We start from the raw sequence: 15,802 nt of genomic DNA on the forward strand, positions 1-15,802 counted from the left end.
AAATAAAAGTTCTTATTCTCATGGGAATAAACAATATCCATGGTGCTGAAACTTTTAGGGATTCGTTATGGAGCACATTAGAAAAAATAATGAAAATCCTAGGATTTATAGTGGTTTTATTTGGCCTGTCAAACAAATTTGTATGATTTATAGTGGCTGAGTTCAAGTAAAAAAAAAAAAAAAATGGAAATTATTTTACGAAGGAAAATCACTAATTGTATTAATTTTGCGATCAATTAGATGAATGCAAGATGTTCACTTCTTAGAGAGAGTCTTGCATCATGGGATGTTCTAATAACTGAAACAAGTTGCCTTTTTGTTGAGGGAAATCCTTGCACAACCGCATTATATTCAATAAAGTTTACAAAGTAATGTGAGAACATTGCAACAGCATATCTCATGAGAAGGATGTGTAACTTTATTACATCAATAACTTAATGTACTACATCTGTCATTTTGTACTGGTCCCGGTTGTACGACGAGTGGATAGCTCCATCACAAATCTTATCCAGTAAAATTTATTGGATAACATTGAGTTATCCACTGGATGTGGGTTTATCTGTCCGATAGTGCTATCAACCCTTCTAAGAACTGAGCCCTGGTGTTTAGTGAGCCAGTATGCATTTTATGGTCCTCACTTTTACATTAGACTACTACTAATACCTTAATATAATATAAATACTTTATAAATTTTAATATACTATATATACATGTCATACGAAGAGCATGATTTCATCGATACAAAAGATCTACAAGATAAATAAGTTAGTTGTACAAACGAGGTGCATTCTGGTCTAGCTTGGGTACAAACATTACCATATAAGACATCAAACAAAAGACTACCTAATCTAGACCAGAATGCATTACAATTGCTATATAAATATCACATAGAAACCTGCATGCTAGAAAATATATGAATTTTACCAACATTATAGTAGAGGTCATGCTTGTACTTCTCAGCCAGACTCGGTGGTAATAAATTATCCAAAATCCACAGAGAACTGGTGAGTTAGAAAGTTTTGAGAGAATAGTGTATTTATAAATACGAGTAGGTTTTTAGATCCCACATGGTGGAATCTATTAGCACACGAGGCATCATGGATTGCAGTGCATTCATTTAGGTATAGAAGAGTGGGAAGTTTTATGTATGCTGCAATGTCTAGGCCAATCGAAACGAATGAAAAAGAGAGAATGAAAGAAAGAAAATACCGAGAGTACATCCAGACTATTAGCCAATCCAAGGTTGAGGGGAAAGCTCTGCTTTTTTTTGGGGAGGGGGGGAAGGGATAAAATAGACGCCATCTTGGAATTATTTTTTTCAAAACAGTCCCTTAATGCATTACAATGCTTACTCGACCCCGATAACAAGCTGCAAGGCCGATTTGAATACGAAACGAGAAACTGAAATCCGTGTTTAGGATATTTGTGGAGGATTAATAAATACACAATGTCATTGTGAAGCTTTTGCTTTCAATCAGCAGGAAGCATTACCAAATATGCTAACCAATCAGGTCATTCCTTATGGTTATTCTGGCACGGAATGAGTCCAAGGTAGTCCATAGTCAAGCTTCTGATGCATCTTTTTCCTCAACTTTAGAATGGATAATAAAATGCTTGAGAGCTCTGTCTTGTCATAGCACCCTGTAAACCAATGTCTTTTAGGGTTTTGGATGTAGTTTTTTCTTTGGCGGCTTCTGCAGATCTTTACTTCTGATCCAAGAGAACAACAGAGTGCATACCGTGAACCAAATCCATGAACATTAAAAAAAAAAAAATCCACAAATTTGCACTAATTAGTGAGTACAGTAGACCTCATTAAACCGTAGACCTACAAAACTCTGCAATAATTTGAAGGAATTTGCAAGTCAACTTTTTCACTGATATAAAGTATGCACTCTAGTATTGAAGGGCTTTCCAACATCACTTGATATAGATGTAGGGGATCTACTTTATCTTTGAGGAGGGTGAGGCATGGGTCCACCATGCAGACTGAAGGCTGTCATCTGAGGACTTTTGGATCTTGGCATCGTATTTCCCATGATTCCCCCATTCTTCCCTGTGGGCGGTCCCCTAATCATCATTTCCTATGGCATGTCAAAATACAGACAGTTTGTTAGGAGAACCTTAGGAATGTCACCTATAATGCTTTAGATGGGTTCTAATCTCTGTCAAGCTTGAGGGGAGGGTGGAGAATGCGTGTTCTCCAGTTTTGAGTTCTCTGTTGCTCAGTGTTAGCCTCGATTTTGTGTAGAATATTCATGTATTCCAGTGAAGATCCATGGAATTTCAAAGCGTTTGTATTCTTAAAGTTATACATTCTTTACTTAACCGTTGGTATTTGGTTTGGCTATTACGATAAAATACGGTACGAGTAACTACAAATATCCCATTCTGATACGAAAACCGTTAAATCTGGATTTCATTATAAGCATGCATATGATAACTGTTGGTCTTTCGACAAACTGTGATCATGTACGCATGCAGGATAAGATCGCTAAAGGTAGCAAATGTTTAAACACAGCATATATGTTTAGCGTTTTTATCCCTCCCTTAAACATACTATCCAACAACTCCTCGCAAAAAAACTGACTGTAATTAAAAAAGGACGTTAATGAATGGACAACCATGGAAACGTTCGCATGCATTGGCCGGGATATAGGGTTATGTAGTGCGCACAAGCACCCACTGACTTTTCTTCTCAGGACCCTGCACTCAAGACGACGGTGCAAATAGATTAACAACGTCCATGGGCTAAAGATGCCTTAGCCAGAGTTTTTACATTTTGCATGATGAAAGTACTTTACATCATACTAGAAGTGAATTGAGAAATACGTAAAAAGGATTTGCGCTAACAATGTCCATGAACGTCCTTAATATATTTTTTGTTTAAGTGCTGTCGTCTTTAAGCCCGGAAAAGCTAGAGCTGCTGTGCGCAAAAGAATTGAACTGCTCGAGCAGTGTTCTTGATTAAGTTTCTTCGTAGAATCTGTCTGCAAACACCAGCAGTAAACCAGATTAGGTAGAGCTATGTATGAAACACGTTTCTTTTCTCTACTCACAGTATTCCTTAATAATGCCTGGTTTTGGTTAACATATCCTGAGGCACCTCCATACAAGTCTCGTTCCTCTCCTTGAGCTCTCCCTCCAGGTGGTGTTGGATGGTACAAGGGTTTTGTCATGACGTCGCGACTTGAGTTCCAGGGTGGCTCGGGTGTTCTTGGTCGATCAAGACCACCTATAAAAACCAGTGAAAAGAATGTCACTATTATATATAGTAATATTATATATAGCAGCTGTTATATATAGTAATCACAACCGCGCTGGGCATCAGAACAAGGAATTTTGTACTGATTCGCAGACCGTCTTAACCAGATATAAATTAGGCTGTACGCAGGCTAACCTTAGGAGCGCGACCAGGCGATGCGAGCTCACGTTTCATGCAAGTACCCAACATCGGTTGTCTGTGCCTTAAATCCGCACTTTGACAGAGCAATGGGAGGAATGGCACACTTTCGTTCATTACCTCTTTCGTTGTACACTTCAAATTCTTCCGAAGATCTGTAAGGAGGTTGAGGGCCAAATCGAGGTGATTCAGGAGAACCCCTTCTTAGGAGCCCTAAGCTTGCATGCTCCCATGGGCCTGGCTTTGTAACGATCCCGTTCATCCCTCCGAGCTTCGAAGGACCAGGACCAGGACCAAGCGGAGACATCGAGGGAGGCTCCAGAGGTGCAATGACGCCAAGGGGAGGAGTAACAGGAGGCCGAGAAGAAGATTCTTGGTGCAAAGAATCTTTCTTCTTTTTTTCTTTTTTCTTTTTTGGCTTTTTTTCTGTGGTTTCTGATATTAGTTCTGGTTGGGAGGATGTTCCTTGGTGTTGAGATTCGTGGTGGATTTGACGAGGACTTTTAGGGGGGTGGGGTGGTTGTTGCACGGATGGTTCATTGGGTGGAGGAGCAGGGTAAACCAGTTGTCCAGTCCCTTTCGCTATTACATTAACCTGAAAACGATCAAGAGTATAATCAGTGCAAGTGTGTTATGGTCCCGCATGTACACTTCCCACAAATCGATGGTTCTTAATTTTCTGATAAAACGAGCGCACAAAATAATTTTTGCAAAACAAGAGTCAAAATCAGTCAAATTTTTATTTTGCAGAAATAAAATTTGCATTTCGCGCCAAAAATGACTGCGCCCAATTTTGAAAAACCGATAGACCTAATCGGCTAACGTGTTGCTATAAACGTTTCCACCCAATTCAAACCACATGGGACTAAGTTTCATAGGTTGTTCGTTATATTTTGGCTTCACAGTTGAATTCGTAGAGATAAACGCTTCTATTCCCAGAAGGTTTGAATTGGGTGGTAACGTACATAGCAACACGTTAGCCGATTAGGTCTATTGGTAAATTTGGCGCGAAACAAAGATGAAAATCTCAGTCCCGCCAGCAATTTGCCTTGTACGATTAACGACTCACCTTCCGCTCAGGACTGGATGATGGTTGACCATAATCTCTATCATCCAATACTTCTTCATGTATATCACGTGTGTCATTAAATAACCCATTATCGTTGTCGCTGCCGATGCTGGATACGCTCATCTCCACACTAACACTACAATTATCTGCATGGTCAAGCTCGCTCTTCGCGCTAGATGCACTTCCACGTCCCTCCGCCAAATGAGAACTTGAGTACCCAAAGTTTTCTTCTTCTTCGTGTTTGTCGCCGCAATCAATCTCAAGAACGTCGTCGTTCAAATCTAAAGCGTCAGCATTGGCTTGTAAGTCATCGATATCTCCAATCAAGACAACGGTACCGTCCTCAGTGCGCAGGTCAAAAGAGGCAGCTCTCAACAAATCCTGTTGAACCGGTTCCTCCTGGATCCCATCCTGTCGCATCAGTAAACTCTGTCGTCGAACTGGAGCCTGCTTTTCCTTGCTATCTGAGCCACTGCTGCACTCTGGGCTTTGAATCTCTCGTTTTTGTTGAAGTTCTTCTTCATCTTTCTCGTAATTTTTATGCCCAAGTTTTGCTGGTGCAGATTGCTTTCTCGACCTTCTTGGTTGAGGTTTAGGTGGTTCTAATTGCGTACTCGTTACTTCTGATTTACGCCTGTTAGAAGAGTCTACCTTGTAAAATATCGCATTGTCCTCTTCACCAGTTCTATGGTTTTCTCTCGCTTCTGTGCAAGATTGGTCGTCGATGACTTCAGACGCCGGCGGAGCGGATGGAGAAATCTTTCGACTGCGGCTGTAAAATATATCGTAATAAATCAATTTTAAATACGAATGTTTCGAAAGAAACAGCAAAAGACAACGAAGACACCAAGTCCTATCCTTCTTGCAAATGAAGATCTTTATATCATATTTGCAAATAGTTCGACTTCAAATTCTTCTCTCATAAGAACGATAAACTAGTTTTTAATAAAACGCGTGGAGTCGTCAACTTGGAGGACGTCAATCGAAGTGTTTCATGAGAGTGTCAGGAAACACAAACTTTTCAAGGGCACGTGAATGTTGAATGTCATGGAAACGCCTTGATCGACTTTTGGCCACCAAAACCACTAATTTTATTTATTTATCTATTTATTTATTTTGTTTCAACAACTCTGTTTCAAAGTCTTTACCTAACTTATCGATAGCACGCACGGAATCATGGTCGCAACAAAGTAGGTTTTGATGGACGTCAATCAAGAGGTTTCCATGACATTCCGGCACAGGCACGTGCTCTTGAAAACTTCGTGTTATTCCACACACTTTGATTGACGTCCACCAAAATCCTATTTCACTTGCGGCAACGGCGAATTGTACGATTCCACAAGTGCTGTTGAGAAGTACTGTAAAGAAAATAATGCATATATCGATCTTTGAAACATGGTGGGAAGCACGGTTGGCGTAGCGGTGAGAGCGATCGCTTCTCCAATGTGACCAGGGTTCCAGTCCCGCCTGGCTCGGTGTGGTATGTGAGTAGAGTTGTTTGTTGGTTTTCTTCTGTGCTTCGAGAGTTTTTTCTCCGGGTTCTCCGGTTTTTCTCCCTCCACAAAAATCAACTCATAAATTCCAATTTGATCATGGAACGAAGGCCACGGGTTTGTTAGCCACTGGCTTTTCACTAGCTTTAAGCGCTACCCTCATAAAACCAACAAGGACGATAGAAATATATATTACCAACCTTGTTTCATCAGACGTATCTAAATGTGGACTCGTATTGTTGTTTTGGTCTGAATACAGTTTCTGGTACTGTGGATTCAGACTAAGCACCATCATACAGTAGTATAAATGCTTGTTTTCAATGATGTTCACAGGAGTAAGGCCATTGTTATCCCGTGCAGAAAGATCAGCTGAAAGAAATGGTATATCAAAGTATAAAGCACAGTTGAACTTGTTATGCAAGGTGTTTAAACGGGTTCGCGCTTCAGTTTGACAATGTAAACCTAGAGATCTAAGTAAACTTTCCGTCGGTGCAATGTAGTGCAATACCATTCATGAGGCCCGGAAGCACGATGAGCAATGTTCTATGCCCGCATGAAGCCACGAATTGCATCTGCGCCCGTTGCAAAATTATAGGATAAAGGTCTACTTCTGCAGTCTTGAGCGCAACTACTAACAAAAACACTGTCTGCAAAATAAAATTGTATCATTTTGGTGTACCACTGGTCAAATTTGTTTAGCGTTCCTTTGAAAAAAGTCTTCCTAAATGTTGTTGGGCACAACGATGCATGCACGCAATACCCAGCTAGTTGCACTGTGTATTAGGGCATCAAGTGACAGAGATGCATGTTGCTCGTATTGCCACTCCTCGCAAGCACAATAACTTTTTTAAGTCGTTGAAAATATACAGAGGCTTTCCTTCTCGTGCATGGTTGGAAATGGAATATGCTTTCTGTCAACCTTAAACTTGATAGTAAACTATGGCCTTACAAGTATAGCAAATTCGTAGTATTATCTCCCTAAAATCTCATATATTAAACTTACCACCTCTCTCGAGTAGAAACATGAGAATTTCCGCGTGGCCGCACAGAGCAGCAAGATGAAGAGGTGTCCTTCCCTTACTGTCTGTCATGGAAAGACACTCATCTCCACAGACATCTAAAACAAGCTGACACGCCGGTAAAACACCTGAAGTGGTGAATTAATAAACGTGACACGGTTTTATCACCTTCTCAATTGCGTCAAAAGACCGTTGTATTATAATAAAAATGATGATGATGATGATAATAATAATAACAATAATAACAATCGCGTTTATCTAGGGAGGGTGACACGTGACAGTTGCCAACCTAGCACTAATAAACTTTTGACCCTCTATATTTGACGTCTCTGAGTGAGACAGGACCGCAATTTTACGTAGTCATCCGAGCCACTTGCAGTTATATCTAGAGCAAAGGCAGCACCTTCTACTTACAAATTATAAGAGAGTGAGTGTGAGTCCAGCTATGGCGGTTTGAACGCATGACTTCTCACACGACAGATCGGTGCCCCAACCGAGCTAACCGTTGCGAAGGTAGAGGTACTAAAGCATGTTGCTAATTAGGGGGTGGGAACAATTTTTTCCCCCAGAGCCATGTGGCACGAACAAGGAATGATGTGATTACAAAAAGGTTCATATGGAATGGTTACCTTGTTCTGCTGCAGTATGGAGAATGTTCTTTTTCTCGTTGTCATATAGTATTCCTGATTCCTTTGTAAGTAGCACCTAGGAAAATGATAGGATGGGGATCAAAATGTGTGTCATCATCATTATCATTGTAATTGTACATCATTAATATCATTTGCAGCATCATTGTTATCACTATCATCTTCCTTCACCTTCACTGCTACTATCACTACATCACTACCATCACCATAATCATCACTATCATCTTCGTTCGTCTCCACTATTACTATCCTTATCATCACTACATCACTACCATCACCATCTTTATCATTACCACAATAACCATCACTACAAGCATCAATCACTTCAACTATTATCATCATTAACCTCTAACACCATACTCATCTCTACCTGCACCATCTTCATCATTATCCCTCCACATCCTGTCAACCATCATTGTCATTTGTGGCATCATATCTATTCTTTTACTGAATAACTATTTTGAATCATTACTATCAAGTTCCTCACTATCATGTGCCTTACTATCACTATCATCAACATCAGCAACACCAGCACCCTGAGCATTATCTTAAACATCTGCAGTGATCATAATCATCATCATCAACATTAGTACCCTGATTTGAGACTTATCTAAAATGCACAATAACAATAACTCTTCAATCTTCCTGTAGGCTTCTTCACGTTAATCAATGACACCGACCTTACCTTCAGACATTCTGTTGACCCAGTCTTGTTGACTGCCCAATGCACAACAGTCCTTCCTTTCAAGTCTGTCTCTTCATACAGGGCTTCATCACAAGGATCAACTCTACTGAGAGCTGACTGAAGAACAGTCAGATTCTTCAGCTGATCAAAATGACATGCCCACATGGCTGGAGTCAACCCTTCACAATCACTGACTCTGATATTAGCACCATGTTGCAATAAAAGCTGGAATTTGAAAATTTTCATGGAAATTAGTTGACCAAATTTCATTACATCATCAATTATTTCAACATTGAAAATATTTGTTAGTTCATTGTACCATCTACTCAGGGCCAAAGAGCAGAATTTTTACTGGGGGAGGGGGGCAAGAGGTCTAGCCTTGCTAATTAGCGAGGTTAGACCCAGAGAGGGAGGGCCTAACTGCAGCCATTACAATTTTATTCGTTGGTTTCCTTTTTTAAATTTATTATGCTTGTTAGAAGTACCTTGAGGTTATCTACTGAGGGGTTAGCCGCGGCCCAATGTAGTGCTGTGCGGCCTTCGTTGTCCTCTATGGAACATGATGCCTAAAGGGTGCATACAAAACTTTTTTAAACAAACAGAATAATTACAAAAGTAAAAACTTAAAAACTTTTTGATCCTTTTGAGTATAATTGTAATTTTAGAATTACTGGTAGTATTGATAAAAGAATCACCTTATTTCGTAGCAATAACTTCAGTGCTGTGGTGTTGTTCTCATGTGTAGCAACATGAAGGGCAGTAGAATAATCTTAAAGTAAACAACAACCAATAAAGTGATACCTGTAGTATGCCAACCCCTTATTAAATAAGTGGACACCCTTATTAAATGGACAGCTAGTTAAATGGAACCAAAAACTTTTGTTCCATATTTCTTGTAAAACAAAAATCTATTCAGCATACACCCTATATTAAGCAAACACCAGGTAACATCCTGAAAGTGTCTATTTAATAGATCAGTACCCTTGTATTAGGACAGTAAACATGGACTCTATGCTTATTAGTTAACATTTTTAAGACATTTACCATTGGCTTGGTGGTCTGGATCAATCTGTGTTTTTTCCAGAATTAGTTCGAGGCACTCTATATGTGCTGGTGTGTTGCCGTGAACAGCATACATCAATCCATTCCTGCCCAAACCATCCAATGAATTATTAGCAGCTTCTGGTTCTGAATTCATATAAAACAAGTAAAAAATAATTAAATTAATCTTAACAGTAGTTGAGCAGTGAAATTTTGTATTGACATTAATGCCCCTAGAAATGGTATTTCCTACATTTTTAGGTTTCTATTCCTGAGGAAATGGATACACATAGTAACCCCCTCCCCCCTCCCCAGAAAAAAAACATAATTAGAAATCAGTTACCATGCACTGCTGCTACAGAGGGTAAGGCCACCTGCTAACACCTTTGCACCAGCTATACAAGTTAGGTAGAAATACCATGATAACATCACATAAAGGATGTATGTATGCATGACTGACACTTAAATGGGTTTTGAGCATTGGATAGCACTTGGTTCCTATGGTTACTATGAAATGTGGATGCCCACAAAATTCCTGCCCCAAATTAAAAAAAATTAAGAACATTTAATGAAAAGGGGGAAAAATTGGGTAGAAATCAAATCAGTGACTTAGACTGAGGAGTCTTTAACACTAAAATGGCTTTTTAGGTATATTTAGTGTTTTGATTAAATAATGCTTGGTTACTTTAAACTGTAGACTATAGATTTTCTTTCCTATGTATCTTTGCTAATAGAAGTGGGTTCATCATATCTTATGACAGATTTGAGATTGACATTTAAATGGCTTCCTTATCTCAGCATTTCGATTGAATAGTTCTTTTTACCTTTTGTTGAACAAACAACATGCAAGTTGAGTAACTTGAGTGCTGCCGAGTATCTCAGCACAATTAATCAAAAAAAAATTTTTATTAATTATGAACACTAAACAATTATTAAAAAAAGAAGAAGGCAAAGACATCATTGAAATATCTAGAAAAAAGCTTATGAAAATATCTTGAAATTATTACGAAATTTTAAACTGAAAGGCAATATTAATATTATATTAATTTCTGAAATATTCATTGTCAAATTTTCAATGGAACTTTGAATGAAATATGAATTATAAAAGAGTTTTCAATTAACAAATTAGTCGTACGAGCTACTGTATATAGTAGTATTTTAACTTTTAGCGAAAAACCTGATAATTAAGAACCTTGAGTGCATTTCCTGTTAAAATGAGTAAGAATAAAACAGGAGGCATGAAGATGTTTGATAGTATTGTTTACTAGGAAAGTCTCTTATTCTTTTCGAATTTCAACAGGAAACTAGGTGTCGGAGAATGACAAAACCTGACGGAAAACAATGTAGTTAAATTATTCAATTCTCGTCGAAACAAGAATATCTAATATATGAAAGTTTTTAAGGGTAAAATGTCATAAATAGAGCGCGGAATTAAGAAAAAAATTGTCATAAACAGAGAGCAAAGAAGAAATATATAGCAAAAGAACTACGTTTATTGAAGAGTATAAAGTTTGTTGACAAAGCTCTTAGTAATAATGCAGGATGAATCAAAATTATAAAAAGTTTTGAATCCCAAGAAAATTAATTAAAGACTGACATAAAAAAGGTACAACAGTAAAAATAAGGCAAATGCTTTGATCGAAAAATCTTTTTTATCGGAAATTATTACTGTCAACATATCTGGTTTTTCTATTATCAACAAGTAATAAAAAGATGAAGTATATATGCTGGTCCTTTTAAAGTAATTACATTAAACTTAGGAAATAAAAATTAAGTTTGTACAATTTTTAACGACCTTTCGGACTGCACGAAAGATCATAAAAGGTTTTATTTGATTCATAAATAAAGGAGGATTTTTAAGCTCTTACCTTCATCGATCAGTGCCTTGAGTACTTCGATATCACCTGTTTTAGCGGCTTGCAAGAAAGGAGATATCGAACAGAACTCTGAGGTACCCAAACTTGCTGATAATTTTGGTGATTCGAGATTATACCATTTCCATTCAAACTGGTTCTGCACACCACAGGCAGGCGATACAGGGCTAACTGCTCCACAACTGTTAGTAAAAAGCAATGTACCGCTAAGGGATCGATGTTCGGAGCCCGAAGACACCTTATTCGAATGACTGCGAGTCCGTAATGTTTTATAGTATCTTTGAGTATAAAGAAGAGCCAAGTTCAACGCGTCTCGTAAAACTGCCGTTCCTTCCTCACAGGCTAGTTTGACTAAGAATTCTTGTACTTGCTGAGCGATCTTTTGGAAATCTAAATAAGTAGATAAAAATAGCAATGGAATAAAGATACGCATTTGACAAGATATAGATGACAATATTGACCTACCTCTCTTTTTTAGCGCCATTCTTGTAGGTCTTGAGTTGTTGTCGTTTTTCCCCGCGAAATTTCGTCCACTTGGAATTTACTAGAAGGACTCGACTACTTTTCCAGTCTTAGCGTATTTAACGTAGACTGATGGCAAAACATAACTATCGTTAGAGAAGACCCACAGATGCATGGACATTGTTGCTATAGCGTTGCCGTGAGCCCAGAGGCACTTGGCCAAATTAATGGGTTTCCTTTCCACGGGCCAAAACAAACCTACTGAAGCATACCGGGAGCACAGGAGGCCCATACATGCAAATAAATCACACTAGAAAATTTCCGAAAAATTTAATAGCCGATAATTGACAAAATAAAACAAACGAAGGTAAAATATCTTACATGCGGCTAAAATGTACTTGGAATATTATGATACGTACATTTTTAGGCATTATTTTTCTTTGCTTTAAAAAGATTGTTTTGGGCTTCCTGTGTTTAGACTTATTCCAAGATGGCGGCCAGCATAAGAAGAAATGTCTTCAAAACTGCGCAGTTTTTTAAGAATTGTGTATTCTGTGGAAGGACGTCAAGTGCTTTTATGCGACAGAGATGGTTCTCTAATGAACATGCTCAACAGGATACTACGCATTTTGGGTATGAGACGGTAACAGAGGAGGAAAAAACCGAAAAAGGTATAAAAATTATATAATTTTTTATGTTGTCTTCATTTAGATTTTATTTGAATATTATTCAAATAAAATCTTGAAATTGTGTTAATCTTCAAGATGTAATAATTTTTTGTTAACTTGAATGAAATGAAAACTCATTTGCTCATTCTCTGAAAGAAAATCATTGATTAATTATTTTTTATTAAAATTTTTTTAAAAGTATACGTTAAGTTAATTAAAGCTTAAGTAATGCACAGGGTTCCTGATTTTCCGTTTTCCCCTCCAGTATATAAGGTATTCGAGAATGTAGCAACATCATATGACCTGATGAATGATGCAATGAGTTTTGGAATCCATAGAATATGGAAAGATAAATTCATGAAAGTACTGAACCCACCTCCAGGTACACAGCTCTTGGATGTCGCAGGAGGAACTGGTGAGAAATATGGTCATAGCAACCTATCCAGCTGAGCAGTGAATGCGGTGCGCAAAGCATGAGTGAACGAAATGACAGGCCTTTCAATATTTCTGCTTCTTTTAGGCACGCCTATTATATTTTAGCCAAAAGAAAACAGAAAAATAATATGCAAAAGTTGGCTTACATTAGCCTGTTAATGAGGGCCAGCAGCAAAACATCTAAACTCGCTGTGATTGGCTGTAAAAGAATTCACTGCTCAACTGGATGTTTGACACTAAGAGTCTTATTAATAAAATTTATGTAGACAGACAAGCAGTAAAAAGACCCTTTTAACTTCAGCATACTGGGCAAACAGCCACCATGATAGTAATCGTAGTTGTCTAGTTCTAATGGATCAGTGTTTGATGACCAAAAAGAAAACGAACTGTAAGAAGAATTGGTGTTTCAAAAAGTGGTCCATGGTCCTGTTACTTCTCATTTCTTTGAAAATCTTTTTTTTGTCATTTACTGTTTTCCTACCTCCACAAATCCCAACTAGCTAAATCTCAAATATTTGACCTCTCTGTTAGCTGTGCTCTTACTTTGATGGTTAGCACTTATCACGTCAGCTGAAAGAACCTATTGGATAATAATACAATAGAATGGGGCAGTAACACAATAGATTTGTTCTATTATTTGACAATCGAAGATCCTTTTGGTCTATGTGAATGAGTGCTAACATCAGTGAAAGGGTGCTAACATTGTTTCAGGGTTTACAGTGCAGACACTTGAACCATGAACACTTCAAGTTTTTTTTCTACATTTTTTCCTTATTACTATCCAACCACAGCTCTCAGTAGAAACAAAGGAATCAAGCATTTTATAGGCACCATCCATTCACAACAAACGATGGATGTTTTATTTTTAGCTCACTCCATGTGAACTAATGAACTGCAAGACATGTATTAAAACATAGTAAAAAACCTTGAAGTGTCTGCACAGTAATGACATTTGAAGGTTATACTTGAGAATTTTATCATATTCCCAGCAAGAGAGTGATATGTGCTCTGAAATTGGGGAAAAATACTAATGTCTGATCTCAAACTTGGTCCATTACACATGTCCCATAGAGAGATCCACTTAAGTGTCATAGTCTAATTGATTGTCTTGGAATTTTTCAGGTGATATTGCTTTTAGATTTTTAAAATATGTCAATAGACAGAGAAGTAGAACTTATCAACCTTCAAAAGAAAGAGAATCTTGGGTTACAGTTTGTGACATTAATAAATATATGTTGGAAGTTGGAAAACAAAAAGCCAACAAACTGAATTTTACATCAGGTAAATACATTTGCAAGAACAGTATTCATTTTGAGTACTTTGAGCAGAGATTCTTATTCTTCCCCCTCGAAAGGCTGGCTGAGTGTCAGGCTGGTGAGGGAGAAAAATAGCCCTGCTCTGAAACAATCGTTTTTCATGTTGTGCAGCACCACAGTTTTCTTAGTGTGTGACCTTTTTCTGGACCTACTGCAGTCAAAGAGTCCAGGTAAAAATAAAAAGCAGTTACAAATACTTTTCCCAAAGCAGGGTAGTATATAGTTACTTTCCCTGGAATTCCTATGGAAAAAGTAGTTTTTTTATTGTAAACTGAGAGTGTTTTTGTTTTGTAGTAAGATAAAATTGAACCATATATCTATTGATGCAGAATTCTGTTGTCGTTAACAGGACTGTCATGGGTAGCTGGTGATGCACAGAATCTTCCTGCAAAAGACAACTCTTTTGATGCTTATACAATTGCCTTTGGCATTAGAAATGTTACCAGAATACAAGAGGTTGGTAAAAACAGATATGAATTTCCATGGGATGGGGTTGGTCATCCGAGTAGGGCACCTTGTTGTACTTCATAAATTGGGTAGTGGGTAACTTCTGCAACTTTTATTAGTATTAATTTTATTTTTTTGAAATATTCTTGCAGGCTTTAGAGGAAGCATATAGAGTTCTTCGTCCTGGAGGAAGATTCCTGTGTTTGGAATTTAGTGAAGTAAAAAACCCAGTAATTTCAAGGTATTATTGCATATTGATTTATATGTTTTAAGAATGTTTGATGTGATACTTTCACTGTTTTTTCCCCCAGGGTTTATGACAAATACTCATTCAATGCAATCCCAGTTATGGGCCAGGTACTGGCAGCAGACTGGAAGTCATACCAATATTTAGTGGAAAGCATTCGACAGTTTCCAAACCAGGTAACTATACATTAACTTAGAAGAAATTTTGGCCTCCCTTTACCCTACTACAGCACCTAAGATTTTCTGGAATTGACACTAAGAATATTGCTGCATGGAAATTCTCATCTTAACAAAAATTACTTTTGTTTTCAGGAAGAGTTTGCTGGAATGATAGAAGATGCTGGATTTAGAAGTGTCACCTATGAAAACTTAAATATTGGTGTTGCAGCTATTCACTCAGGGTTCAAGCTGTAAATTTATTAGATTCCTTGCTTGTTTTTGAACGGAAAGTAATGCAAGCAATTTCAATAAGATAATAAATATATGAAAATCTCAATGTAAGCAACAGTGCAATGGAATGAGATTTTTAAAATGAAAATGCAAGCCAATGACTGTATGAAGTTTTATTTTATGCAGTTTTCTGTATAAACCTTAAATAAAAAAATGAAATAAATCTTTTTTACTATCATTTTTGTCAGGGTATGGTGGTCCTTTCAAAGTCAAGTTGTAGCTAAGTGACATCATACCACTATGTAATAACTTGTGCAATGAAAATATTGTCTAGATATTTGAGCATGCAGACCATTATCATTTAGTAATGTACCTATCAATGTGAAGCAACAGGTGGGGGACTCTGGGGGAATTGACATTATTCAATACCCACAAATTTGGGAATTTGACTTGAAAAAACTGGAAATTAAACTTATGTACTGAGGGTGGATATTTGACTTTCATTAGTGTTGCCTGGTGATGAGGACTGTCAAAATCCCCTGGGGTCGTCCCCCCCCTCAGAGGCTTAATGTGATAGGTGCATAATCCCCACCCTGGGGCCTCACAT

General features: G+C 37.7%; 2 protein-coding genes across 2 annotated transcripts; one reads left to right on the forward strand and one right to left on the reverse strand.

Moving 5' to 3' along the window:
- Window positions 1–397: 397 nt before the first annotated feature.
- On the reverse strand, window positions 398–11,929 carry LOC116287886 (uncharacterized). Its single transcript, XM_031694593.2, has 13 exons — window positions 11,697–11,929; window positions 11,226–11,621; window positions 9,361–9,504; window positions 9,012–9,085; window positions 8,802–8,882; window positions 8,317–8,541; window positions 7,614–7,689; window positions 6,969–7,112; window positions 6,166–6,334; window positions 4,473–5,244; window positions 3,524–3,998; window positions 3,060–3,235; window positions 398–2,084 (listed from the first exon to the last, which is right to left on the reverse strand). Exons 1-13 carry the CDS (start codon window positions 11,713–11,715, stop codon window positions 1,950–1,952), a joined length of 2,886 nt encoding a protein of 961 aa, XP_031550453.2. The 5' UTR covers window positions 11,716–11,929; the 3' UTR covers window positions 398–1,949.
- A 259-nt stretch (window positions 11,930–12,188) lies between these two features.
- Window positions 12,189–15,784, forward strand: LOC116287879 (2-methoxy-6-polyprenyl-1,4-benzoquinol methylase, mitochondrial). The gene is made up of 7 exons (XM_031694585.2): window positions 12,189–12,364; window positions 12,627–12,776; window positions 13,919–14,077; window positions 14,462–14,568; window positions 14,712–14,800; window positions 14,871–14,982; window positions 15,118–15,784. The coding sequence occupies exons 1-7, from the start codon at window positions 12,271–12,273 to the stop codon at window positions 15,217–15,219; spliced, it is 813 nt and encodes a 270-aa protein (XP_031550445.2). The 5' UTR covers window positions 12,189–12,270; the 3' UTR covers window positions 15,220–15,784.
- The last annotated feature ends 18 nt before the right edge of the window (window positions 15,785–15,802 follow it).

This window comes from Actinia tenebrosa, unplaced genomic scaffold, assembly GCF_029948245.1.
Source record: "Actinia tenebrosa isolate PJP-AT-01 unplaced genomic scaffold, QUT_ActTen_1.0 PGA_scaffold0__85_contigs__length_37466705, whole genome shotgun sequence".
Taxonomy (NCBI): Eukaryota; Metazoa; Cnidaria; class Anthozoa; order Actiniaria; family Actiniidae; genus Actinia; species Actinia tenebrosa.